The 26,414-nt window shown below is 49.9% G+C and overlaps 8 protein-coding genes across 8 annotated transcripts; 5 read left to right on the forward strand and 3 right to left on the reverse strand.

The window, feature by feature from the left end:
* Positions 1 to 50: 50 nt before the first annotated feature.
* On the forward strand, positions 51 to 3,091 carry BO83DRAFT_25670 (uncharacterized protein). The gene has a single exon (XM_025527048.1). It carries the CDS (start codon positions 219 to 221, stop codon positions 2,751 to 2,753), a length of 2,535 nt encoding a protein of 844 aa, XP_025388557.1. The 5' UTR covers positions 51 to 218; the 3' UTR covers positions 2,754 to 3,091.
* A 97-nt stretch (positions 3,092 to 3,188) lies between these two features.
* BO83DRAFT_437160 (Ran GTPase-binding protein YRB1) lies at positions 3,189 to 7,401 on the forward strand. Its single transcript, XM_025536000.1, has 10 exons — positions 3,189 to 3,253; positions 3,316 to 3,635; positions 3,845 to 4,103; positions 4,160 to 4,288; positions 4,352 to 4,418; positions 5,918 to 6,069; positions 6,202 to 6,347; positions 6,425 to 6,565; positions 6,644 to 6,764; positions 6,825 to 7,401. Exons 2-10 carry the CDS (start codon positions 3,339 to 3,341, stop codon positions 6,911 to 6,913), a joined length of 1,401 nt encoding a protein of 466 aa, XP_025388558.1. The 5' UTR covers positions 3,189 to 3,253; positions 3,316 to 3,338; the 3' UTR covers positions 6,914 to 7,401.
* An 822-nt stretch (positions 7,402 to 8,223) lies between these two features.
* On the reverse strand, positions 8,224 to 9,415 carry BO83DRAFT_25736 (phosducin family protein). Its single transcript, XM_025527049.1, has 3 exons — positions 8,678 to 9,415; positions 8,384 to 8,613; positions 8,224 to 8,326 (listed from the first exon to the last, which is right to left on the reverse strand). The coding sequence occupies exons 1-3, from the start codon at positions 9,266 to 9,268 to the stop codon at positions 8,311 to 8,313; spliced, it is 837 nt and encodes a 278-aa protein (XP_025388559.1). The 5' UTR covers positions 9,269 to 9,415; the 3' UTR covers positions 8,224 to 8,310.
* Positions 9,416 to 10,192: 777 nt separating this feature from the next.
* BO83DRAFT_25770 (uncharacterized protein) lies at positions 10,193 to 10,830 on the forward strand. The gene is made up of 2 exons (XM_025527050.1): positions 10,193 to 10,443; positions 10,547 to 10,830. The coding sequence occupies exons 1-2, from the start codon at positions 10,367 to 10,369 to the stop codon at positions 10,752 to 10,754; spliced, it is 285 nt and encodes a 94-aa protein (XP_025388560.1). The 5' UTR covers positions 10,193 to 10,366; the 3' UTR covers positions 10,755 to 10,830.
* A 1,259-nt stretch (positions 10,831 to 12,089) lies between these two features.
* On the reverse strand, positions 12,090 to 13,481 carry BO83DRAFT_388476 (WD40 repeat domain-containing protein; the record flags this gene model as incomplete). The annotated part of the gene is made up of 5 exons (XM_025532759.1): positions 12,090 to 12,110; positions 12,181 to 12,300; positions 12,371 to 12,460; positions 12,518 to 13,230; positions 13,280 to 13,481. 5 exons carry the CDS (start codon positions 13,479 to 13,481, stop codon positions 12,090 to 12,092), a joined length of 1,146 nt encoding a protein of 381 aa, XP_025388561.1.
* Positions 13,482 to 19,835: 6,354 nt separating this feature from the next.
* samB (MYND-type zinc finger protein MUB1) lies at positions 19,836 to 22,396 on the forward strand. The gene has a single exon (XM_025527051.1). It carries the CDS (start codon positions 20,125 to 20,127, stop codon positions 21,940 to 21,942), a length of 1,818 nt encoding a protein of 605 aa, XP_025388562.1. The 5' UTR covers positions 19,836 to 20,124; the 3' UTR covers positions 21,943 to 22,396.
* Positions 22,397 to 22,662: 266 nt separating this feature from the next.
* On the reverse strand, positions 22,663 to 24,258 carry BO83DRAFT_408000 (putative oxidoreductase, 2OG-Fe(II) oxygenase family; the record flags this gene model as incomplete). Its single annotated transcript, XM_025534005.1, has 6 exons — positions 23,975 to 24,258; positions 23,864 to 23,923; positions 23,745 to 23,798; positions 23,665 to 23,681; positions 23,425 to 23,578; positions 22,663 to 23,346 (listed from the first exon to the last, which is right to left on the reverse strand). Exons 1-6 carry the CDS (start codon positions 24,143 to 24,145, stop codon positions 22,663 to 22,665), a joined length of 1,140 nt encoding a protein of 379 aa, XP_025388563.1. The 5' UTR covers positions 24,146 to 24,258.
* Positions 24,259 to 25,476: 1,218 nt separating this feature from the next.
* Positions 25,477 to 26,411, forward strand: BO83DRAFT_416969 (heat shock factor-binding 1 family protein). Its single transcript, XM_025534727.1, has 3 exons — positions 25,477 to 25,693; positions 25,804 to 25,903; positions 26,000 to 26,411. The coding sequence occupies exons 1-3, from the start codon at positions 25,640 to 25,642 to the stop codon at positions 26,173 to 26,175; spliced, it is 330 nt and encodes a 109-aa protein (XP_025388564.1). The 5' UTR covers positions 25,477 to 25,639; the 3' UTR covers positions 26,176 to 26,411.
* The last annotated feature ends 3 nt before the right edge of the window (positions 26,412 to 26,414 follow it).

Consider the following 26,414-nt stretch of genomic DNA (forward strand, 5'->3'; position numbering starts at 1 on the left):
TCGGACAATCCAGGCAGACTCTCCCCAGCCAGAGTGTTCCTGTAGTAGACAGCAGAACTTGCTTTGTTGAAGTTAACGTATACTTCCGCTGACTCTTCATTCTCTTCATTCCTGAGCTTATCCGTCGTCCTCTGCTTCCGGTCAAAGCTCCACTCTGCAGCTCTTCACTTGCTCTTTCCCTCAAGAACCTTACTGATGAACATTCACTCGCAAACACCATGGCTGACTCTTCAGAGCCTCACCCCAGGCCTTCCCAACACCCTTCAACCGCTTCGAGCTTACAATATCCCACTCTCCCTCCGTTGAGTGCCTCTGTAGAGGAGTGGTTATCGCGATCGCGGCCTATCAGTATGACGTCAACTCCAATGGAACACCACTCCAAGTCCCTAAGCGAAAGCTGGGCGACGATGAGTGCATCCGACGTACACTCAGAAGATGGCACTCGATCTGAACAGACAGATCTCGGGTCTTTGATCGATCAGACCGGCCCTGATGACGTAGCAAGTCTCGATGGCCGGTCCAGCAACAGCGACATTGATACAAATGACGAGGACGGTTTCGATGGTGACGGCTATGAATCCAGGAGCAACGTTTCAGTGTCCCAGGAACTTTCATCGGCCTTCCCTCACATAAGAAACTCGATCGATGACAGCAACCTAACCACCAAGACAGCTTTACGGCAGTCGGTTGAGTCCATCGAGTTCATTGAACCGGAGAACTGGCCCGAGATTGAACGGGTAGAACTGAAGCATACCATTCGAGTGTTCGAAGGATCTGACACAGCAGAACTGGAGCAGGAGCTTCCTCACAGGTCAGAAGGCTCCACTGTCACGGCCACTGTGCAGCAGACTATGACTAGGAAAAGCCTTGACACCGACAAGCCTTTCCACGTGGTATATATTGGCAGCCCTGAATTTCGAAACATCATTCTCGATAAAATCGGGGATGTGTTAGTGTCGAGCACCTATAGCGGTTTCGAGAGCAGTTCTACAGAGTCGTCCAGGTATCACGTCGTTCCAACGTCCTTTGGTGCAGGCGCAGTTCCCAATTTCGCCGAGCTCCTCCCCATTCATGTTCAGCTTATTGTGGACGAATGCACCGAGGCTACCGCGGATCCCCATATGGACAAGCCCAGCACAATCACACTCAAATTCAAGGGTCGGCCACCATGCTCTTCGATGTGGTCAGGGGCCGATTATTGTATTTCATCTTCGGTCCAATGGGCGCTACCTGATGTCGCCATCTTTTTCCTATCTGGCACTGATACTCCCGAAGACATCGAGAGCCAGAAAATGGCCCGCATCCTCATGGAACGACACGGTGTTCCGACTATGGTCATCTCGGAAAAGCCGCTCTGGACGATGTCTAGAGACCCTGTCCCTCTTAATCCCCACAGTCTCCACATGTGTCTGGAATTCCGCAATGCCCTGGACGGAAAGTCCAAGGTTCTCAGGAGGTATCCTATCGATCTGAAGACCTTTGAAAGTATTACACCCGGGCAACTCAACAGAAACCTGGCGTCCCTAGCAACCATCTGTCCCAGAAAACCATGTCAAATGGCGTTGGAGAATCTGGATTCCCCTCGCACCAACTCATTCTGGGAATGGTGCACGTCCATCCATAAAGACTTCTCTCGTCCTTATATTGGCGACTATGGGGTGTCGATGTCTGCGTATCGTTTCATTGCTTTCAGTATCCTATCTATTGTATTCGTATTCTTAGGCCATACAGCCATGCTGGCCGCTAACTCGACCTTTTCTCGACAATATGCTGACCATACACTAACCAAAGCTGTCACTCCTGTTTCGAGCAGTGTCCCAGCTACCAGCTTCTTGCACACGGTGACATCACTTTCCGTATTGCCTTCATCGCTTGGCGACCCTGAGCTGCGAGGGGACCATGTGAGCAGCAACACGCTATTACACGACCTGATAGAAGGCGTACAGTATGTTTCCGAACGGCATGAATTGACGGACTCGTTTGAAATCCAGGTGGTCGGTGATTGCCATCTTGTAATCAAGCCGCCTCACCAACTTGGCAAAAAACAGCCAAAGTTTCACGTCCAAGTCAGTCGGAATGGCAAGCCTCTCGAGTATGAACTCTCAATGTTATTCGACGGGGTGTACACGCTGAAACTAGATCGCGCGGATGCATACGGTCAGGTGGATGTGACACTAACTACGATTACAACGAAGCCCCACATACAGACAACATCTGTGGACTTCGGGACACCGTGGTTGAAGATCCAGAACTGGAAACGCGCAGCCCATCTTATTGCCTCTCAGATTTTACGAGACTTTGCCACTGCGCAGACCGGACTGTCCGAGGTCTATGGTCGGGTCTGCACCGATTTGCAAGTACTCATGGGAGATGTTGTAAGAAGGGCCCACTTTCTACGGAAAGAGGCGTCTACTTTGCGACCCGAGTCGGTGCAAATATCCCGCGAAACGAAGGACATAGTAGTGTCCCGATCAGAGCAGTTTACCGAAGTCGTCAAGAAAGGTGCTGTGCAGCCACTTCTAGCTGTCTCGTCTGCACTGCAGGCTCAGACCCATAAAGTGCATACAGGAGCCAGAGAGATGATGAGTGGCACATGGGACAAGATCAGCTCTCATGCACATGCACTTGACCTTGGTGCGGTGAAAGAACGCCTCCGAGATGCGAGGAAATGCAAGGCTTTGGATACGGCGCAGAAGAGAGCCCGAAGTTTGGTGAGACGGAGGTCTTGTCAGCAGTCGGAGTGTTCGCAATAGGGCTATTGTCGCTGTGCTTCATGATCGGAGGCCAACATTTCGGCAGTAGTTCTTTCAGAATAACATTCATTCCTTTCATGTAATTTCCTATGTTGATTACTTCTTGGGCTGGTTTATTGGGGTTTGCTCGCAGGCGAAAGGATGGGTCAGATATCAGGGTCGGACTGAATCATGGGATAAATTCCTGGAATACATGCTGGATTATGTATCAGTGGAGTATGTTGACACTTGCCACGTGCATGTCCTTTTCGATTTCCCTCATGAGTGAAATTCGGTCTCTAGACGTCTCTCTGTAAGGAGTAGTGATAGCAGAAGTTATAGTTACTGCGGATCGCCCGCCGGCATCAGCAAAGCCAGACTTGCAGGGCGGTGGCGCTAGTGCGGCCTTAGGCGCTTAGGCAATGAACCTACCCACCTCAAAACAACCCCGTCCATATTTTCCCACCCCTCCTCAGTGACTCCCACTTCCCCGATACATTTCTTTCTTTCCTCCTTCTTACCAGGTACATCCCCAGAAACAGAAACATCCATATCTATCGGAACTTCCCCGCTTATAAATTTGACAGCCAACGCATACCACCCACCATGTCTGACGTCGCTGAGACCAAGCCCGACCCCACCACCAGCGCTCCTGAGGGCGCTGAGAAGCCCGAGGAGACGACCACCACCGCCCCCGAAGAGACCAAGACCGAGGAGAAGCCCGAGGAGTCCAAGTCGGTGACTGAGTCCGCTGCCGAGGCCGTCAAGGACACTGCCACCAAGACCACCGACAGCGTCTTCTCCATGTTCGGCGGTGGCCCCAAGAAGGAGAAGCAGGAGGAGCCTGAGGATGCTAAGGACGAGCCCTCCGGCTCTTCCAAGGCCCAGAAGGGTGAAGATGAGGTATGCATTCGATTTTCGCTATGCTGGTGTCGATGGTCCCCTTACGCCAGTTTGAACCGTTACCCCGCTTTCCCCTCCATTGATGTCCACTTTGCCTCTTTACCCCTGATTCTTTGTCCGCCTTTTGTTGGATTTTGCAAAAAGTTTCACGACAGACCTGTTATATTGGCTATACTAGTGGCTAATACCATGTTGTTACAAACTTCTAGGACGAGGCCCCCGAGTCCCCTGAGGTTCACTTCGAGCCTGTCATTCGCCTGACCGAGAAGGTGGAGACCAAGACCAACGAGGAGCTGGAGGAGCAGACCTTCAAGATGCGTGCCAAGCTTTTCAGATTCGACCGTGACAGCAAGGAGTGGAAGGAGCGTGGTACCGGTGACGTCCGCCTGCTCAAGCACAAGGAGAACCAGAAGACCCGCCTCGTGATGCGCCGCGACAAGACCCTCAAGGTCTGCGCTAACCACTACAGTGAGTGTTGCCGTTTATCATATGGTATGGACTTGGATGGCTAATCGATCTTTCAGTTGTTCCCGATATGAAGTTGAGCCCCAACGTTGGCAGTGACCGCAGTTGGGTCTGGAACGCTACCGCCGATGTCAGTGAGGGTGAACCCGAGGCGCAGACCCTGGCCATCCGCTTTGCCAACAGTGAGAGTAAGTGGACATTGAAATATAGGAAGTGGGGAGAAATTCCAGTTTGCTAACATCAAATTCTAGACGCCAATCTCTTCAAGGACGCTTTCGAGAAGGCCCAGCAAGAGAACGAGAAGCTGCTTAGCCAGCAGTAAGCAGGTTCCTGGCCTCGGATTTTTCCCGGTCATCAGTGATATAGAGGGCTATTGTTAATGAACATTTTGATTCCCTTACCCCAGCATAACGAGTCTGATGTGGACTGCTCATGAAAGACCTATTTCACCTTCTTCCCGACTTATTTTTGTTTCCCCTTTCTCTTCTCACAAGCATCAAGCTCCTTACCATTTTCACTGCCCCTGCGTGAGAAAACAGAATTAATGACGCCGGTCATGGCGAGACCATGAGTCGATGCATGCATGGGTCCTTGGTTTTCGGCCATGTGGTCCCTTGCATGTCGTGCGACGACTTGGTACACAGTAGATAGACATCACATGCCCCCAAAATATACGTATGAAATTCACGAAGTCTCTGCCTGCACCTATTGTACCTATACAATCGATCGATAGACTTTGACTGGGCTCTCCCTGCTGATGATAATGGTAGTAGAGGGATTTCCCTTTTTTTTTTCTTTCCCTCAAACTTCGAATAGATGGATTATCCCGCGATGTCACATTTGAAAATTGGAGCAATTTCCCGAGCACAAAAAACCCCTTCCTTAGAAAAGCTAGTAGTAATGAGATGCAACTCGAATGTGGGTAGCTGTACCTGTTGGACGCTGGCGGTTAGTTAGTTAGTGAGTGAGTGACCCTTGGGCGTCGTCGCGCCGCCGCGTCGAAGAAAGAGGCCGTCCGGCAGTCAATAACCACTTCCAATCCCCCACCCGGCTTTCAGCCCGCGGAAAGCTTCACTCTCGCTCACTCCTCCTCCCTCTCTTGTTTCTACGTCTAACCCCCATCCCTCGCTGGTCGGACACCTTTTGAACTGCACTCTTCCCCCCGCTAACAACCATTCACTCCGCTCCGAAATCTGCAGGATTCCCGACAGGAACTCCCGCCAAAACATCCGACTTTGCCTCACCTAGGCATCGCGCGACCTCTACATCCAATAGCTCCTGCATCCCCATTCAGACTTTCGCGGGAAGGGTCTCTGGGAAGATAACCTCTAGTTCTTTTCTTCTGATTTTGACGGGCGATTGATCCACCCTCCTCTTTCAAGATGCCTGACGTGAGTTCCGCTTCCCTCCCCAGATTCAACAATGGCAACCCTCTCCCACTGGCTCTTGACGCGAACAAACTCGGTCTACTTTCCACTCGATCGCATGACACTGACGTGACGCTTTTGCTCTACTTCTACAGGTTAAGAGAAATGTCAGATTGGTGACCGAGCAGCACATCGTGTACGTTGTCTCCTACTAATCCTCCCGGTTCCCCGAGTCATTCCTGAATGAATCACCACCGCTTCTCTTCCCCGTCATCGCTGCCTATCCTTCTCCCCTTCTTCTCACATCCGTTGTCGGTCATTGCGCGATGGCGGTTCGATGTGCGCTTGGGCTCCTACACGGTCACCACCGCAGAGAATGACACAAGGGCAGAAGCTTGAAACGAGGAAAGTCCCTCTTTGCTGACCTCGTGCGCGTCTTCGCGTCTACAGGAATAAAGACTCCGGCGTTGAAGGATTCCCCCTCCGATCATGGTCAATTGAGATCTACCTTGTCAACGAACACGGCGAGCAGGTGCCTGCGAATGTCTTTGACAAAGTGACATACACGCTGCACCCTAGTTTCGGCGACAGAGCCATTCAGAGTACGTCACCTCCTCTGCGCTTCAGATACCCCTCGGTTCGCGTCAGGCCATTGAAAACCGGGCGATAGAGATGGTCGACTTTACATGGAAAAGAGGGAGATGGATCACTGGCAGCTGCTGACATCGGAACAGCTTTCAAGAACCCCCCTTTCAGAATCTCAGAGGAAGGATGGGGTGAGTTCGACATGCAGATAGGCCTCACTGCCGCCGACAAGGATCATTTCGTTACGCACGATCTGAACTTTGCTCAGCCTCGTTACGAATCCAAGCACGTTATTGTGAGTAGATGGCTCTCGGTGTCTTCCAGCACTCTCGGGGCACCATTGATCGTGCTAATTCTCTTTCTCCCGCACAGACGTTCAAGAACCCCAAGCCTGCCCTACTAGCCCTCCTCCGCGAATCCGGACCCGTCCCAGGAGACGAGAATGGCGTGAAGTCGAAACGCGCCGCGGCCGGAGAGGAGGGATCCAAGAAGAAGAAGCGGACAGAGAAGAGTGTAAGCGACGTCTCAGCCTCAGAGAAGAGAAGAAGAAGAATCATAATAGAAACACATCTGACATGATCCCAATCCCAGGTCGACATGGACAAGCTGGCCGACGGTCTGCAGCGACTCGGCGAAGACGACCTCCTTCAGGTAGTACAGATGGTGCACGACAACAAAGCCCCAGACTCGTATACCAAGAATGATGTTGAGCGTAAGCTACCACCACCCTTTCGAATATCTCATCTTACTAACCAATTCAATCTCATCACAGAGGGAGAATTCCACGTCGACCTATATACTCTTCCAGACACCCTAATCAAGATGCTGTGGGATTTCACGCAGGAGAAAGGCGCTTTGTGAACAAAAACAACAACGACAACAACAATAACTTACTAGTTACCCCACCATATTTTTCCTTTTTTTTATCTCTTTTTAAACTTATTTTGGGCGAAACAATTGCTATCTTGTTGTATCTCTCTGGCTGTTATTTTCCCTAACCCCCTCCCCCTTATTCCACTCAAAGTTTACTAACTAACTAACAAACTACTTACTACGGAGTACTTTACTTGGCTACATTTTGCATCTATGAACACTTACTAGGACTTGTTCTATCTTGCTTGATTGCTTACTTCTACCTAAACCTACTTGTCTATTTACTAGTTCTCCATTTGGGTTGTACTTTTTTTTTAAGTTTGCTTTTCTTTATCACCATTAAAAAAACAAAACAGGAAGAAAGGAGAAAGAACATGAAGTGGTAAATGGACGGACGGATGGGATGGATGGGTAATAATGATTCTTTGTGTGCAATATTGAAGTAGCGGAAACAAAGACACAGGCACCAGGGGCGCGGAGGCGAAGGCGGAGGCGGAGGTTGGGGGGGGAAGGGTTTGGTTAGTAGTATCAAAATAAAAAATAATTTCATTGGGTACTACTTGTATTCGTGAAACAGGCGGGAGAATTGAAAAAAGAGAATTACCTCATTTTGAAGCATGATTGCACACTTACTTGCCTGAATATGGATGGATACTGGCTTGACTTCAGTAGTAGTAGTAGTAGTAGTACTTTTGGTACTTGGTACTTGGTACTTGGTATTTAGGTGAGGTGGGTGTTCTAATACTAATACACTGGTTGAGGGTTTTGTTATACGGGAAGAATATTATTTATATAGTAGCGTGAATGATGTATGTTGATGAGTGTAGAGTCCGTTTTGCTATGTGTTTGAGAGCTATGGTATGATGTAATACAATGCCTGGTGACATGATGTGTATGCTAAGTATACAAGTGGTACTAAGTAGGTTCCGAGCAGTAGATAAATAAGTATATAGGTTAGTCGGTCTCGGATAATTACACATCATGGGACATCTGAAAGGAGATAAAACGAAAAGGAGGAAACCCAAGAACCATGTTGGATATCTCAAGCTCAAGGTCAATCAAGCAATGAACAAACAAACAATCAACCATGTAAACTTAAAGGCCCAGCCTTGCCTGCCTGAAACACCAGTAGTACTGTCACGTATGTACTGTAGATCCGTCTATATGCATGCATGTACCCGAACAAATGAAAAGAGAAACAAGAGGAAATAACAAACAACCAAGACACACTGCCGGCCAATCGAGGATGCAAGAGTAGGAAAAGAAGATAAAGATGACCTGGACGCCCGCTTTGCTGCATTTTGAATTGTTCGTGCAGAGAACATTATCGCTGTCATATGAACGTGAAGAGAGGAATGTTTAGCGTTTCTAGAATGCTTGTTCGTTTACAAGATACGGTATCTGTTGAATTGGTCAGTGGTTTGTTCATTGGTAAGGGATCCAGGGATAGAAACATACGATCTGAGCAGGTCTTCAAGACTGTCTGCGCTGCAGCTCCGACCCTTGGGAATCTGTCTCAAGATCTCGACGATCGTAGCAAAGACATCGCCATCCTTGTATGCTAGCAGAGCGGGGGCTTCGATGTGATCCATCTCGGCGATCTCGTGGTGGAGCTTGACGAAGTGAACAGTGGGTTGACGACGAGCAATGGTGTTGAGAGAGTCTTCAACAATGCTGCTGGTTGTGGACTATAGAAGGGTCGGGTCAGCGACAAGTGTTCTTGGACGAATGATACAATTGGGTAAAACATACCTCTGGGTCATAAACGCAGACGACTACTACCGTGCCGGATGTGACCTTCTCAATAGCATCCAGGTATCCCACCGCATCGACAATATCCACAGACCCGTACAACTTGCGACGGGGACTAGGCTTCCTCAGGCTGCGGGCCTGCATTTCCTGCATGCGGGCCGCGCGCCATTGGTGAAGGAATCGTTCCTCATCATCGCTAGCGGAAGATCCATCTGGTGGGGAGGAGTTCTGGAGGAGTGTAGCGTCGTCGTTGACGGACTTGTTGTAGTGGGAGCGATCGAGACCAGCGACGCCGAGAAGAGTTCTGCGGAAGGAGCTCTTGCGAGCACGCTCAAAGGCCTGGGCATCGGCGATGACACCCTTGGGGCCAGTGTTGGCGTCGAACACGGTGTTGGGGACGCGATAACTGCTGGGGTTGCGGGAGTGCATGGCAGAGGGAGTGTCTTCGGCGTCGGAGAATTGGGGTTCGTCGTGCTCCGAGGATGCGTCAGAAGAGTGAACCGAGTCGTTGTCACGGTCCTCAGGATGAGAAGAGAATTTCTCCCGGTTGTTGTTTATGAGTTGATTGAACTCGTCTTGAGCAGATGACATCGTGAAGGAGGAAGCGGGGGGGTTCCGGGCTTTAAAACAGGGTCGAAGACGATGACAATGTCAATGATATTCTTGGAGCTTGGCTGCGCCTTGATCTGCGTCGACGATGGGGCACCGTAAGGGCCTAGTTTATTTTTTCGGATTCAAAGATTTTTGGCCTGGTAAGGAGCAGCTGGCGGGGGAACAAGCGAATGAAACGAGAAAAAGAAGCGAAACCAATGACGAAGGGTCGTATCCAACACGAAAAATAGGGGGGTTTAGAGGAGCGTGTCCCAGAGAGTGTTAGTACACGTTTCAGAATAATTTTATGGTTTTCGCTCCGGTGCTTTTCCTAAGAGAGAGAGAAATCCAGAGGGTTGATCCAAGGGAAGGCAGCAAAAGGCAAGAGAGGGAGAAAGAAGAGAGGCTGAAGGGGGGGAGATGTGGAAAGAAGGAAGTGGCGGGAGATGAAACAATCGAGGCCCGAAGGATGGAAGGGGAAGAGAGACCTGAGGGACGGTCTGCCCGAAAGCGAAGATCAGCCAGTAGGAAAAAGGGGCGGTGTTTCAGAAATCGGAGATCAGCCCCCGGGAAAGAAGCCGCGAAGAACCTTCCATTTCATCCTATTCTGTTGCCCCAGGTGCCATGGTTGATCCCCCAATGGCTGTGGCCCTGGTGCGGCTGACGGGCTCAATTAGAGGACTAAGAATGGTTTTTTTATTATTCAGTGTGTATAAGATCGAGATATCAATCGACCAGGGCTGGAATTAAAGCGAATGGCTAGCTCAAATGTGACTTGGAAGTCCATGTTAAAAATCGTACTATAGAGCCCACAAAACCCGACACTCTAATTCATCCACAACGACGTGGGATCTCATGGCAATGCTTTGGCTCTCCCACACTCTTTTCTCCCCTTGTACCCCCCCAAACCTTCATGCCACCGCGTGATTAACCTTTAACTCAATGTCCGCAAGACTGATGACGTGGTGTGCTGGAGGACACGAAGGATGGGACTTCGCAAAGAGAGGGCCATTTGCTTGGATGGTTACCTCCAAATAGAAATCAGGATCCTCATTGCTCTGACAACTGGCAGCTCCCCAGTGGATCTAGCAGCGTCAGATGTGTTTCATCGCCATCCACGGAGAAAAAATCCTGTCGTTCCTCTCCTTCAGCAAGAACTCCCAACACCGCTTCTGGTAAGTTTTGCGTTCGACGTGTTCACCTCGGATCCTAACGGTTTGCGCATCGCCCGCGCTGGCCGCCCTTGTGGAGACAACAAGTGACACATCTTTTGGATAGGGCCCCCAGATCCAGTGGGCTCCGCCGTCGGGCGAGATCCGGACAATGGCCTTCCAGGTTCTGGCCTTCCACTGAAAGCTCGCCCTGCCCTTCCGGTTTGAACAGTACAATCCTGTACCTGTTGATCTGGCCCCGTCCCCGGTGGAGTACGGAATCGTTGCCTTGCCTGTTCGTTACTCCTCTTCCGCGGGCAGATCCTTCATCCTGAGAGTGGTACGTAAGTAAGTATAGGGCGATAGATCAGCCGACCCCACGCGTGTGGGAACTATTAATAACTTGGGACATCCCGTGTACGCTGGTCCGTTGCCAGTAGGACTGACCTTTTGGCCGCTGCAAGCGATCCCAGCGCCCTTTTATCTATCACGAATTTAGCCTCCTGGTCTCCCCAACAGACACTCCCGGTTCTATCCCAGCGAACCCTACCCAAGCAGGGTGAATCAAGCAGGAACAATGATACAAAACAGGATATTCCGAAGAGATTATTGAGCTTTTCCAAAAAGTAGTGCCTGTCATTTGTACTAGTGGCTGCCTAACAACTCTCTGCCACACCTTGGCTGACCACCGGCCGGGACATAAGAGTGCCGCGGAACATGACATCGTGGGGGCGAACCCCTCGAGGGATAAAGGAAAGATTTGCTGGAAACATGGTCGATTTCAACACCAGATATAATAAAGGAAAAGCCCGCTTGAAAACACTCAAATGACACAACCGACACTTTCAAGACGTAGGCTGATGATTAGTAACAGAAGGAGATCGCAGTAAGAGTCAAAAGGAAAACGTCATGGCCTATCCGGAAACATTCCCTCCCTTTCCATCCATCACCCGCAAAAAGTACAGAAGATAATGAGTAAGAAAAGGTCAGAGAAAAGAAAAAGGGGTGGAAGAAAGAAAAGGTGGAAGTGAAAAGAAAAAGATACTCGATCAGGGTAGTAATCGAGGTCAGAAATTGAAGAAAAAGACAAGGGGAAAGACGTCGAAGAAAGGGATGGGGTTAGTAAGGGCGAAGGGTAAAACGAGATCGAAAGAAATGGACACAAGTTAGAAAATCAAGCCCGCGAATACATAAGAACAGGGGCCTGCAAATCTTCGAAGCTCAAAAGATGACATGTGAGATGCGCTGCCTCTTGCCCAGCAACGCACTGATATCCGTGCAACGATCCCGAGGTCTCAAACATCAATAGCATTATTACAACCCACCGCACCAGTAGTCGAGCATTGTCGGTTCGTGTTGGCATTCTGCTCTTCTCTTTGCGTATTCTTGCGCGTCACACCCAGCTGGGAACGGCGGCAGAATTCCAACCCCGACATGCTTAGGCACCCTGACTGCCCCGTGATTTTTCGCTTCTTGGTAACTTTGCCGGTACTCCGAGATAGTACATTATGGAGCAAGGGCGACAAGATTTGCTCCCGGTGAAAAAGATTATCGTACAATGGCGGACATTTAGCCTAGTGGCGCAGAAAAAGGAAAAAAGAAACTTGGAATGAGGACGTCGCAAAAGACTGAGACAGGGTATCTTTGCTGTTTTTGTTCGTTTTGCTTTTTTACCAAGCCCAGACCTTGAGCTGTAAGACGGAGGACGATTAGTATGCTGCACAGCCCAGTCAACCAAAGTGATGCTTTTGCTAAACTTACCAGAGAATCCCAGGATCCAGTGCACAAGCTGATGCCGTCGTTGCTGACTCCCAAGCAGCTTACGCGGTTCTCGTGACCACTCAGGGATCCAACCTTGTCTCCGCGCAGAACATCCCAGACCTGCAGGTGGTGAAATATGATCAGCCGGTTGTCCTATACTACAAACTAATTGGGCGGTTTCGGGTCTTACCTTGCACTCGAAGTCATCGTAACCAGCAAAAAGCAATCTGCCAGAAACGGAGAAGGCAACGGAGGTAATACCGCACAGTATTTGGTCGCTCTGGAAACATCATTCGTCAGCCACAGATGAATTCGTCATACAGATTGACAGCATTACCTGGTAGGTGTTGAGTTCGCGATCCGCACGAATGTCGAACAGACGGCAGGAGGTGTCGTCAGAACCGGTTCCGAAAGCGTTTCCGTCGGGGAAGAACTGGATGGCGTTGATGTCGGATTCGTGTCCAGCGAAAGTTTGCACCGCCTTTCCGGTACGGATATCCCACAGCTTGGCGAAGGCATCGCAGGCGCCCGAAACGAAAACGTTCTGGTTTGTCGGGTTGATGCTGATCGACATCACGTCGCCAAGGTGATCAGCGAATTCAGTAACCTTCGAGCCCGATTCGATATCCCACAGCATGCAAGTCATGTCGCCGGAAGACGTGATGATTCTGCGATCGTTGATGAACCGACAGCAAGAGAGGTAGCCGGAGTGTCCGGAGAGCTCACGCGCAACACGAGTCGGACCCTCACGAGAGGAGAGGTTGTAGATCGAGCAAATGTTGTCGAGACCACCGCAGGCGACGTAGTTTCCACTCGGGGCATAGGCACAGGTCATCACCCATGATGACCTCAGCGGGATCGCATGGACCTTGTTCGTGGTGTAGGCGTCCCAGATGATGAGCTTTCCGTCCTGAGAGGCGGAGACGAGATGACGGCGGTCGGTCGACCAATGCATGGCGTAGATCTTGGCCAAATGTCCCTTGAGCGTCCGCCGGGGCTTCATACCAATACGAGGCAAGGTTTCAGTTTGGTTCTGCGCGACTTGACGGACTGTTGGGGGGGAGAGAGAAGGAACCAGAGTCAGCAAATCGAAACACACGGCCAATCACGAGTACAACGACGGCTGTTGACCCCCATTGCGAGGAAGAGGCCAAGAGGATGCGAAAGGGAAAAGAGGGATGCGTACGAGTTGTATCGGCCAACTCATCCTTTCTGCGCTTGATCTTGTCCTTCAGGCCTTCAGCTTCGCGCCTAGCCGCGGTAATCTTAGCCTGCATCTGTTCGCCGGACATGTCGGCCATCTTGACGGAACGAGCCCCTGGAGAGGGAAGATGTCAATTGTGAAACGGAAGACGGGCCTGAGGGAAAGAAATTGAGTTGACGGCGGGCGGCGGCGTCGTGAGATCCAGGGGACTGAAAGAAACCGCGAGAGGGGGGTGCGGGAAGAGGGCGGTAGGGGGAGGAGGAATGGGAATAGAGAAAGAGGGAAGGAGAAGGAGTGAGAGTAGAGAGAACGAGGAGGGGGGTTGATTGGGTGTGGAGCGAGTGCACGGCGGAAGCGACCGAGCGAGAGCAAAGAAAGTTTCGACCCGGGGCAATGGTGAGGTGGTTCGGGCGTTTAAGTCAGCAGGGGGGGAGGAGGAGGAGGAGGAGGGAGAGTAAGTAAGTAGTGGTTAAAACTAGTTAGTGGTAGGGAGGAGTAGTAGCAGTAGTAGTAAGTGTGGGAAGGAGGGGGTGGGTTTTTGGTTGTAAGTAAAGTGAGTGAGTGAGTGAGCAAGCAAGAAAGCAAGCAAGCAATCAACTGCTGAAGCAGAGAGAGAGAGAGAGAGAGAGCACGAGGTAGTAGTGGTAATCGGGATGGGATAGGATACGATCTTGGGAAGAGAGAAAAAAAAAATAAAATTAAGATAAAAATTTAAAATGAAAAAAGAGGGAAAAGGGGAAAAGAGAGAGGAGCCTGACGGACGGAAGGGCCAGAGAGGGAAAAGGCAGGGAAAAATCCAGTTGATGACAAGCAGTTAAGATGGAAGGTGGTCGTAGTAACTCCGTCGTAGCGCCAATAATAATGATGTATGGCCTCACCAGACTAAAGTAAGTCGTGCCCTTTACTCTATCGGGGCTCTGATGGCTGCTACTAGACGCGGCTGTACGGACTACGACCGCGGACTAACTACGACGCCAACAATACATAATACACAAGACCGCAGTGACCAGAGTTCAAGATAGGATAGGATTTGGATGGGAGGGGATGAGATGAGATGAGATTACATCTGATGTTACTCTTATTGAAGCGGTGGTGGGCAGCGATAATATTGGGCTGGTGATCCTGGCTGGTGAAACAATACCAATCATTCAAGAACACTGCCACCAAATGGGTTCACAACAATAAGACTGTGTGCCAGAAGAAGAAGGAAGAAGCAGCAGTAGCAGATGATGATTATCGGAGAACCGGTTAGTGAGTTAGTTAGGGGGAGAGAGAACGGAGCCTCCTGATGAAAAAGCCAAATCCGGTGGAGGATTAGGTTACCTACCTGTGACAATACGAAACCTTACCCGGCTGGCCCTTCATTCACCAGAAAGGGAACGTGCCATCCCTGATTGGCCAAACCAGCAGAAGAATTGGTCGGTTCAATTTCAACCGGTCCATCTTGTTCTCCTCGTTACATTACCCAGGGGTAACTTATCTCCTCCTCGTTGGTTTTAAGGGGAAATCAGCCGGAAGAAAAGACACTAGATACTACGACCACTAAGTCAAGTGGTCTAGCTCCAAGTACGTAGTGCCCAGGTAGGTAGGTACTCCGCCAAATGGTCCCAGGTCTCCATTAAGGTCACTAAGGGAGGAAAAGTGGTCTACACCCTGGTCATTCCGGTGGAGAATTTCCGCTGCCATTCCCCTCTGGTTGGCCAGATCGCCGACAAGTGGAGGTATTCGGGACGCGAAAACCACAGGGGAATTTCTGAAAGGGGGGGACATTTCATCGAATAAGTTGGGATTATTCTTCCGGGTCTTCCTTCGAATCTGAAATAGGGGACCTCCATACGGAGTAGTAGAGTATCTATCCATTTAACTAGTAAAGCTCCAGCAGTTGAAGGAATGTTCATGGAAGGTTCAACGTAGGACAGGGTTCACTAGACACTTACATAGTACATAATCTCTACCGTTGACACTTGACATCTGCCGACTTTCATTTCCTTGCCCACGGGGCAAAGTTAGACAGTGCATGAATCGCGGTTAGTCCAGGTTGCATATCCACAAGGATTGGTACCAAAAATACGCGAATTGCTCTCTGCATGCCGACTGGCGGTCCATCTAAGCCTTGCACGAGTCGACCCTCCTCCCCTTTCCCAAAACTATCTACTTAAACGGGTAGGAAAGAGGAGAATGAATGCTCTGCTTGCAGATCATGGTCATAGCTAGATAACGTCTATTTTACGGTTCACCATGTCTGTCTCCTGCGGAATCGAGTATCGAATCCGGGATAAATGGGGATTCCGACGGACTTCGAGATTTAATCCACATCTACTCCGTACTGCATGTTGCTTCGATCAACAGTTTGTCCCGTTCATAATGAGATACGCCCTTTCTCAAGGACCGTGAAGGCATAAATCTTTCATTTATTGCGCCAGGTTGTTGGAATTTTCCGATTTTGCCTTGCAAAAAGAGATCGGAATAGGTGATGACGAATATCTAGTGGATTAATTACCCGCCGCATCCTTCAAGACTACATACTATTAGAGCCGTATCGTCTTTCAACCGGTTTCGCAAAATATGCATCAAGATGTAAGTTCCAGCTCCAGCTTCATGCTGTGCATACCATGCAGCAACAATTCCTTGTGCAGAATTGATAGGCGTTAAGCCGAAAGCCAAGCGGGGATGGATTATTGCGATGGCTGGGGCAAATGCAAGTACAGAGGTTATTCTCCATTCATTCCACTTGTTGGCCAAATATCGGAATTTACTTGAGTGCTTAGTAACCCGCTCACTTACTGCATCCAATTGTATATCCGCAGTGAACAATGCTATTGTTTTACTTTTCCATTTGCTTTTGCTTCTGTGGTTTGACCTATCTGCTGGGGGATGTGCCGGACCGGGTAGTATCTACCTTGCTCCTCGGATTCCTCTAATTCTTTAATTCATCTTGTGCGGCAGCGAGCCAACTCTTGTCCGCAAAGCGGCAGCGCCTACTGGTCATTTAATCTATAGCGTTGGAGACGGTAATATCCACCTACGTCAGGTTCCCGAATCTTATTGCCGGCTGCAGCTGCAAGAACTCATTCCTTTTTATCACGGCATAAGTTCGGAATGCTCATCCTCAGTGATGCATCACAATTACTACTACTTACTATTCAGGGCCGCCCCCGGCAAATTACTTCCAATTGTTTTTTGAGAAAGTGTCTCATCACAAAGGACAAAAAGTCCAAAATACGGGAGTTGCACCCCCCAATGACTCGTGAGACTCGCAGGGGAGATGAATAGAATTAGATAGGTATGGTCAGTGTGCGTTAAAGCGGGTCTAACCTTCGGAAGGGAAATTGGTCACCACTTGTTGTCTAATTAGATGCCTATCGACTATCGACAGGAGGTCCAATACCAAGGCAGATATGGGGCGGGTATTGCTGCGTACGGAGTACGGCTTGTCCACCTGGAGAAAAGCGCTCCACTGGAGGAGGAGGATCGCTCAACCTGTGCCTGACTAGCCCATCCGATGCCCCCTCCGGCGGAAGGTCTTCATTTATCGGAATTATTAATGATATTGTCTAGTCGCATTCGTAATGGAGCTGCTGCGGCTTATTAATACCTGGCCAAGGCAAATTGTCCCCTGATGCCTTACGGGGAGGAATCTACTATCCGCAGGCATGTTTGTTGTCTCCATCATGATTCTGCTTTGACGGCCTAGGCATGCAAGATGTACCATGGAACTCCAGTCCCTTTGTTGTTTCTGTCTACAATGAAGCAGAGCTGTTCTCATATAGTACTTTCCTTCTAAGATATCATATCCAGAATATATTAATTCCATCATATTGCTCCCCGGGCAATGGTATTTTCATTGGTTCTACGTATTGGCAGTTCCGATCGTAACGACCCGCTGCATCATGATTTATAAAATCTCATGCAGAGTGCCCTTTACATGCAGATTACTACTGCCTGCAGGCTAATAAAGCAATACATCGGCCCCTTTGCAGGAATACACATTGGATTTCTGCCTGGTGCAGCGCCTCATGTCTACTCCGGAGTAAGCCGAGGCTGTGCCAGATCGACTAGTCGTACCCAGGATGTAGTGCGATAAAATAGTCCGCCTTACGGAGGACACCTTGTGCTACTGCAGTGTACCAAATTCATACAGCGGAGTTAGATGTCCGCGAGAAGCGCCAAGGTATAGGCAGTAGTAAAGCAATTCAGACAAGGCTGGGTTAGCGATCCTGATATCAAATATAGAATAAGTAGAAGGTGACGGAACGGTTGTCTCTAGTAGTCCCCCGGTTAGATTTTACTATCAAAGTGGTTTGATTCTGACACATGAACAAGTCTTGAACGTATACTACTAGCCGCCTGTGTCAATAATAGATATAGGCTCAACGCGAGACCCGAACGAATCATGCACATCAACAAAATCTCAACGTCGGCTATCAAGCAATCAATCACTGCGCATCAATGATACAGCCAGCCAGCATTTCCTGCGAAAGACAAACAAATCCCGTCCTTCCAGAAGCAACTCCCCTCAGCGCTAACTAGGAAAGCCCGTTCTATATATAGTCAAGGCTGACTTCAATTCCTGCTACGTACTATCAATCATCATGGACTCGAACCCGTCCATTAATGATGAAACTTGAACCCTGCACACTGTCTGGGGGATAAGCAGGCTTACTAGTTTCTAGTTCGCGGCATCTTCAGCCCGCTCGATGCATGTGGGTGTATCTGGAAGCTCCATGATCGTGCGTGATTCGTTCGAACCGGCATTGGCTTTTCTTCGTGGGCGGTTAATGCTGGATAGTATCTTGTCCGCAGCGGTTCGCGGCTAGATTGTGCCCTGTGTTTCTAATCATAGAATGTGACGGACTGTCTGTGCGCTTTGTGATAGAGGGGTAAGGGAGGTGCTTTGGTTGTTGATTGCTTGCCGGGTTTTTCAGGATAATAGTGATTGAATGACTGACCTGTGCCTATTCTGGGAGGATGGTCTTGATTTCTTCACGAGGACTGGTTGGTTAGTTTGGGGTTCTAGCAGGGGTGTTTACCGTCGACTTCTACTACTTCTAGATAGTAGTACTAAGTGTTCTGCAAATCTAAATATATCATTCGCGAGAGTTATTATGCAGGAAAATTAGATTAGTTTTGAGGACTTCACAGTATGAAGGTTTGGTTTATCGATATCCCTAGTATCTACTGTAATTCTATCATAGGTAAATATTATCTATCTCCTGTGAGAACCAGGAAATGAATGACACATATTAGGGGGGAGAGATTGCGGAAAGATAGCTAGATCGGATATATTACGAAATTATCAATAATGACTGAAAATCAGAAACACATATTCATATGAAAGGGATACCGATCATGTCGCACGGTCCCATACAATAAGATAGTAAACACCCTTCTGCCCCCCCTGGAATATTAACCCCTAAGGGTCATGAAGACCGGTGTACCTTGAGGGACTTAGCGTTGTAGTCGTACCACCAGCGACATGTTGAAGGGGGGGGAAGAACTCGTGACCAAGGCCGAGAAAGAGACTATAAGATGAGTATTTCAATGTTCTTAACCACTTCAGTCATATGCAGGACGACCGGTGGGTGCTCGGGCTGGTCATTGCTCCTGGATCTACACAGGACTCCGCTTGTTCTGGTAAATGGGGACCGTTCGAGAGGATGGATTATGCGCGCGACCTTGGGGGCAGCGACACGGTGCTATTACTGTAGATGTGAGAGTGGTTGACCAGGGATAATACTACCACTGGGGAAAATCTAGGACTGTGTAGCAAGAGAGTCACCAGGTAGATCTTCAGTCAGAAGGGGGTCAGGTTGTCGGAAGCTGAATTCGGTGGCAAACCCCGAGAGGCAGAGAAGAATACCGAAGGGAATTGGTCATCATGGTGGTAAGGGCGCAAAAAGACACGGCCAAATATCGCTCATTAATTGTCAGTTCCGTGATGGACCAAGTTGATAGATATAATTTCCGGGCGAGAGAGGACCTGGAGTAGATCCCTTTTTTTAGTAAATCCGAGAAGGAGGGAGAAGACAGAGAGGAGGCAAAAGGGTGGCGGGCCAAAAAGCCTGGAGGACGAAACCGCCTGACACGGCCAGCGGTGGTCTCGCTGTCTCTCTCTCTCTCTCTCTCTCTCTCTCTCCGCTTTCGCTTTTCCAGTCCGACCATCTCTCCTCCTCCCTCTCCTCCTTTCGATTCTCAACTTCCCCCTCGGTCGCCATTTTCATTCACCCTTCGCCTTAACCCCAAGTGCCTTTTCGCGGCATCATCCAATTTAACTTGGCGTATTCCCGCTGTCTTTCCCTCGCCTAATCTCAGTCCCTGCGTCTCGCTCCCCCGTCTTCGTCGACGCCTACTCTCCTTCCGTGATTCATCGTGGCCGCCAGGCTCTGACGGACCGGGTCTTGGCCTGAACAATCCTCTCTCCCCTTTCACGCCGCTCGTCTTATCGTTCTACGATCTCCTGTCCATCCTTCCCGTTCATCAGCCTGCGCAACAGCACCCTCTCGTTGTTCACCTATTGTATATCTGACTCAGACTTGATGACGGGATTATAATCGATACGGATTTCGCCTCAGACTCAATTCTCCTCCTTTCCTCGTTTCTTCGCCCGGTCACGTTCCTACCGTCGATCTTCCCATCTCACCATAGGGGCTGAACTACATCACCCTTGATCGAGACATCACATCCTCCTCTTCATCCGACCGGTCTTCATCCCGTGTCACATATTCATCCTCTCGCCCACCATGCGGGAGGTCAACTTCAGCATTCCAAATGTCAACAAGGCCTCTGTAAATATCACAACCACCCTCTACGACCGGCGTGCCTTGGATTGCACATCAACGCTACCACTCATCAACTCCCTCAACCATTTGGCCTATCTCACCACCTCATCAGCCCGTATCCGCGATATTCTGACCGTCGATGGCGGCATCGAACGGCTGGTATGTATCCTTAAGGAGGGTCGGAGTCGGGATTTGATGGAGATGTGGAAGTGGAGCCTCGCCTTCCAATGCGTTGTCAATATTGGTGTGCGGGGCTCGGAGAGCGTGAGAACTCGAGTCGTCGAGGCCGATATGGTGCCCGTGATTGCCACCATCCTTGATAACTATATTAAAGTGGTCGAGAAAGCCCGCGCACGGGCGGATTCAGAAAATCAGAGACATTCATCACGACACCACTCCAAAGGTGCACCCATCACCAGCGACGCTTCTTCGCGTCCAGTGTATGTGGACCAATCGACGAACACCGAGCAACGTCCCTCTCGCCGCCAGGCGCCACCGCCTCACATTGAAATCCCCCCTTTCTACCAAGACAGCCATGCCTCGGACTCGAACGCCATGGACATCACATCGTCCCCTCGGGTGCCTGTGACCTCCCCTCCGGAACGGAGCACCTTTGGACAGGATGCCCATAACCTAAGATCCAATGATACCCGCTATGCCCATGCTGCTCACCGCTACCGGGTGATGCAGCCCCTTGCCACGGCCCTTCCTCCCATGGATGCAGCTGATGGCTTTGGCCTACGCCCCGTGCGCGACACAGAGAGGCTTCCCAGCATGCTGCCTGGTTTCCAGAACGGCCTTGCGTCTCAGCCTGACTCCCCAACCACTCCCAGCGGTCCTGCGCAGCTGCGCAGCAACACACAAGCCCCTTCCGCCCGACCACGGCCTACCCTGAGGCAACAGCAATCAGCCTCTGGTGAGTCGGATGATGGAAATGGCGAGGGCTCGACTCTGGGTGACGACCCGGGTTCTGGAGAGACCGCTGAGCCGATCGTTGGTATCCAAAACCGGATGGAGATCGACGATGACGGCGACAGGCAAACTGTTCTGGAGGGTGTCTCCAACACGCACGACTTGACTGTCAATGATACCTCTGAAAGCCAGGAAGCCGAGACTTTCAACATCACTCACCGTTCTACTGTCGATGGCAGCATGATCAACAACGACGCAACGCGCACGAACGGGGCCTTGGGCCTGTCACCCACGCAAGCCCCCAATACTGCCAACTCGCCTGCTGTTGTTCCCAGCCCATACTCATTGTATGTGCGTGACCGATCAACCACAGCGGTGCAGGGCGTCTTGACGACGATGCCCAAGGACGAAGATGTCCTTATGTCGCTTCAGTTACTCGCATATGTTTCCAAGTACTGCAATCTGCGCTCCTACTTCCAGCACTCCCACCTCGTTCCTAAGCTCCAGGTTGATCGTGAGCTCCAAATGTTGGAGGACGGCGTGTCGCCCATCGAACCTTCGGAAGAGGAAGATGAATACCTGCTTCCGGACGATGTCAACATCTTCCCCTTGGTGGAGAAATTCACGGTTCGCCACCACTCCAAGGACATGCAATACTGGGCATGTGTGGTGATGCGGAATCTCTGCCGCAAGGACGAGTCGCGAGGCGGCATCCGGCAGTGCGCATACTATAAGTGTGGCAAGTGGGAGGAATTCCAGCGACAATTTGCCAAGTGCCGGCGCTGCCGGCGCACCAAGTACTGCAGCAAAGACTGCCAGAAGGCAGCGTGGGTGTACCATCGTCACTGGTGCCACACCACGCCATGATATGAACGCATGAAACTGTTTAATACCTCTAATGCATATCGGCTTGCATAGCGTCGTATCTGTCATGTGTTACCATTTTGTCATTCCGTTTCGTTTCCGAGGGTTTCACGTCTACCCGTGCATGGCATTTCAAAACCTGGCGGCGTTGCTCTTCATCCCAAAGATACCTCTTGTATGTCGTCGAATTTTATTTCATCATCATATTTCGATTTCTCACCTGTTTGATTAACGCGGGGCATAAAGCCTGATTCCCGGTCATATGGATTGATACTAGCGGTCATGAATGCGTGCACCTTTCTACCTTCTTCCTTGGATTGTTTCTGTCTTCATCATCTTTTTTCCTCTCTTGTCACTGTTCGAGCCCCTGGTTCCTCCCCCGTCCTGACGCCCAACGATTCTCCTTTGTGAGAAGCAGCCTATCTATCTAGCATTGTGAACCACCTCTCCCCCTCCCACACACAATCTTTCTGGAAGCGATTTCTTTGGGCATTGTGATTTACCTCTTATTGCTTGTTACTAAGAATCGGGCTGGGGCCGAGCCCGATCCAGTTTTAGTTGGGTTGTTGTGCATTTTTGGAACCTGTGCATACACGAGTGGCCTCCCTATGAATTGGACGGTGGCTATTGATCTAGTACTTATTCACTTGACATTTCACCATACACCACCCACCACAAATCTTTAGATCTTAAATAACCAACCCTACTGTAATCTTATCTTAATCATTCATCCTTCTCCCCCCTCCGAAACCCATACGTAGCATCCAACCTCGCCATTAAATGTTCTTGCGCCGTCAACGCCCTCTTCCCCTCCTCCAACATCCCCGCCCCACCCCCAAACCCAACCCTGACCCCTCCTTCCCCTCCATCCTTCTCCTCACTCCTCCTAGATTTCCTAAACTCCTCCACAACCCTACTCGGCACGGGCACCAACTCCGTCCGATCCAACGGATGACAAAAATACACAATACTATACCGATCCTGCGCATTAGGCCTCTGCTGCTCCGACGTAGGGAACACCACGCGGTGCACGGTACTCTTGAGTAATCCGTCCGTCCAGTAGCTGAGTAAATCCCCGATGTTGACTAGGATAGGTGGGAAGGGGAAGTCTTCACCCTTCTTCCCTTCTTCGGAGGTGGTGGAGGTGATGGTGGTGGTGGGAATAACAGGAACAGGCGCCCACCCCTTCCCATCCGGCGTGAGGATCTCCAGCCCCGGTTGTCCGGGACGCTGGAACAAGAGCGTGATGGAGCCGTAGTCGCTGTGGGCGCCGGCTCGAACGTCCGTCTTGTGGCTGTAGGTGGAGGTTAATGGGGAGGTTATGCTCGGGTAGAAGAGGTAGCGGAGGATGCTTCCTGTTGGGCCCGTGGTGGGGTCATGGCGGGTGGTGAAGAATGTTGGGGGGATCTGGATTTTATTTTAATATCATTCTTTTAGTTGGTATTGGGATTTGGTGGTGGTGATGATGTTTGGGGGGGAGCTTACGCCGAGTCCTAAGGCTAGGAGGGTCAAGATTCGAGTACAGGTTTTGTTGCACAGGGAGGCGAAGTGGGCGATTTCGGACTCGTGCGGGGTTAGGGATGCTGGGAGGGGCTGTTGGGCTTTGTTGGATTGGGTGAATTCGCCGAAGTTGAAGGCTCTGTTGGTTTTATGGGGGGTGGGTGGTTAGTTGGTGGTTGTGGTGGTGGTGGTGGTGATGGGTATAGGTGGGTGGGGGTGATATACTCTTTGAAGTCGCCGGTCTGTCGGGTGGTTAGTTAGTGAGTTGTATACTATGTTGATAGTAGGGGGATTGGCATGCTTACTCGTTGATGCTCAGGGTCCAGGGTCTCGGAGTGCATGCCGGACCAGCCTCGGTTCTAAGTAGGGTTGATTAGTTGTTGATGTCTATGGCTATAGATGGGTGGGATGGAGGGTCACGAACGTTAGGTTCGATGCGACAAGCGGCCTTTTCTTCAACTGGGGAGGCGAAGAACTTCTTGGACTGTAAAATGATATATTAGTATGCGTTGTCGACAAGACTATGGGGACGTACCAGTTCAAATGCCCGATCCACCTCCGCGGCCGTAAAATCGGTCCCCCGGCTGTCGACATACAAAAAGCCATACTTGGTGGCAGCAGCCAGAAGGGCCTTCCCCGCCTCGGGATCGAGGGGGTTGGAGATGTCCAGCACGGGGAGGTCGATGGGAGGGCCAACGTCAGACATGTTGTTATGCCTTGGCTGTATGTAAGATAGAATTAAGGTGATCCAGGAAGAGAGAGAAAGTGTTAAAAGAAAGTGGAGATTACGACTTTATACTTAACTGGAAGCGGACGTTGTTATCGGACAGCTGCAATACAGTTGAATGCGGGTCGAGCCGATGAGACAGTCATTGGCCCACCAAACCCTCAGGCTTCGGGTCCGCGGCCGTGGCTATCGGCTATCGATCGAATCGGGTCCAATGGCATGATTAAATGTCGGTGATTCGATTTGAAATGCGAATTCGGCTGGTGGATTGCTGCGTCGTTGTATTGTTAGTAGTTGCTGTTGCCGAGGATGTGTTCTGCAGAGTTATGTAGGGTTCACCTTTTATACTGACTGATATTGACTATGCTACCATTAACAACGTTTGAGATTAGCAGTCACCAACGTTTACTGTTTTCTAATAGTCGGGTTTGGGCAAACTAAGAACTCTGTACCCAACTCTGTTTACTTTGATACAAAGTAAGTGCAGGGTCTGAATGACTCAATGAAGAGGGTAAGCCCCACTACTGTCTTGCAATTGCATAGCTACCGTTCGGTTATGTGGACATAGAATTGAAATTTGTTTATCAGTGCTTTCTGTCATTCACGTAAGTCATATAATCCTCACCAGGCATCCTTCAAATTCCATTGATGGTGTACGACAATATCTACTAGCAGGAAGCTGTTCCTTTGATACACAGGTGTGCTAATTTCATTATCAACTAGCAACTGCATGTACTCATGCTGCTGTCATGCTACTATGTAAATCAATCAAGGGAACTCTTGAAGGTCCTAAGTGCAAAGATATATACTGATACTACTATGCCGCAGAAACCATGCTCGCACTAACAATTACCACTGGTTTAAGAATAACACAGGAACCCCCACTACTACAGTCACACATGACATATCATTTATATTGAAAAAAGGTGTTCAAAGGAGGTACTGAAAACAAGTACCAGCAAACAACCCGCCAATGCAGACCGCGGGACATTGACACATTTATACTTCAGAGACAATTGCATTCACCGAGGACAGTTCCAAGGTGCAGTACACCTAAACAATAAATTGTCTAATACTATATCATACTCCCAAAACAGTAACTATGATTACTATCACTATACTATAACAACTTCATAATTACCCAACAATCTATACAACCACCACCACCACAACACACCTGCCTCAGGCATACACAACGCCAAGCCCCCCCATCCCCGTAAACGCATGACACCATACCCAATCCGGCATCCAGCATTGCCATCATTCATACTAGTAACCCATCTTATATCACCATCATTAAACTTACCTCTGCCTCCTATACTCATACTCCATACTCTATACTCCCTCTCGCTACTACCATATATACAAAAACCACCCTACTTCACCAAATACCCTACACTCACACACCCCAAATCTAAATTCATACCAACTCAACAAACCACCCCCAAAAATAAACACCAGAACAGAAATAAAATGTCCGATCCCACCGCCGAAGCCGTCCCTCCCCCACCAACAACCTCAACCCAGGTACGCCCTACCCTTATCCTCTCCTCCCCCCTTCCCTTACTACCCAGTGCAATCACACCTACACGATATAAACCAGCAACAGCAGCAGCAGCTAATCATGATAAAACTAGAACTCCGACGCACAAGGCCAATTCTCCGCCGCCGTGGACGATCTCCTCGACCAGCTACAACATAAGTTCGATGGTGTTTCGAGGGAGATGTTTGGGAAGTGTACGCCATCCTTTTATTCCTCTTATATTTTTTTTTTTTTTTTCGTTGGGTAAGTTGTGGATTGAGCAGCGCTGATGGTGTGTTGGTATTTGATAGTGGACGATATGGCGAGACGGTTGGATGAGTTAGAGGCTTCGTTTACGGTTGTGGACGGGACGACTACGACGTCCGGGGGTGGTGGTGCGTTGCAAACGGGGACGGGGACGGAGACAGGGTCCGTGGTGGGGAGTGCGGTTGGGAGTGCGGCTGGGAGTGGGAGTCCTGAGAAGTGATTGATTGATTGATTGATTGATTGATTGATTGAGTACTGTTTATACTGTTTGGTGGGGTTATGGTGTTATGGGATTTGCATATATTGTGTATACTTGGGGAGCTCTCTTTCGTTGTTTATGGACTAGGGGGTGATGGTGATGGTGATGGTGATGTGATATACATACTGCTGGGTTGGGTGTGGTTTGAGGTGGAATTGAAGATACCCTTATCATTGATATACATTTACTACATATACACA

The sequence above is a fragment of the Aspergillus eucalypticola genome, assembly GCF_003184535.1.
Source record: "Aspergillus eucalypticola CBS 122712 chromosome Unknown BO83scaffold_11, whole genome shotgun sequence".
Classification (NCBI taxonomy): domain Eukaryota; kingdom Fungi; phylum Ascomycota; class Eurotiomycetes; order Eurotiales; family Aspergillaceae; genus Aspergillus; species Aspergillus eucalypticola.

Bases quoted from the DNA above. Each gene is read 5' to 3' on its own strand.
- BO83DRAFT_25670 (XM_025527048.1), top strand. From the start codon at position 219: ATGGCTGACTCTTCAGAGCCTCACCCCAGGCCTTCCCAACACCCTTCA.
- BO83DRAFT_437160 (XM_025536000.1), top strand. From the start codon at position 3,339: ATGTCTGACGTCGCTGAGACCAAGCCCGACCCCACCACCAGCGCTCCT. The intron at 4,289-4,351 runs GTAAGTGGACAT...ATCAAATTCTAG, and splicing joins CCGCTTTGCCAACAGTGAGA to ACGCCAATCTCTTCAAGGAC. The intron at 6,566-6,643 runs GTAAGCGACGTC...TCCCAATCCCAG, and splicing joins AGAAGCGGACAGAGAAGAGT to GTCGACATGGACAAGCTGGC.
- BO83DRAFT_25736 (XM_025527049.1), bottom strand. From the start codon at position 9,268: ATGTCATCTGCTCAAGACGAGTTCAATCAACTCATAAACAACAACCGG. The intron at 8,614-8,677 runs GTATGTTTTACC...ACCCTTCTATAG, and splicing joins TCTGCGTTTATGACCCAGAG to TCCACAACCAGCAGCATTGT.
- BO83DRAFT_25770 (XM_025527050.1), top strand. From the start codon at position 10,367: ATGTGTTTCATCGCCATCCACGGAGAAAAAATCCTGTCGTTCCTCTCC. The intron at 10,444-10,546 runs GTAAGTTTTGCG...TCTTTTGGATAG, and splicing joins AACTCCCAACACCGCTTCTG to GGCCCCCAGATCCAGTGGGC.
- samB (XM_025527051.1), top strand. From the start codon at position 20,125: ATGCGGGAGGTCAACTTCAGCATTCCAAATGTCAACAAGGCCTCTGTA.
- BO83DRAFT_416969 (XM_025534727.1), top strand. From the start codon at position 25,640: ATGTCCGATCCCACCGCCGAAGCCGTCCCTCCCCCACCAACAACCTCA. The intron at 25,694-25,803 runs GTACGCCCTACC...TGATAAAACTAG, and splicing joins CACCAACAACCTCAACCCAG to AACTCCGACGCACAAGGCCA. The intron at 25,904-25,999 runs GTACGCCATCCT...GGTATTTGATAG, and splicing joins GAGGGAGATGTTTGGGAAGT to TGGACGATATGGCGAGACGG.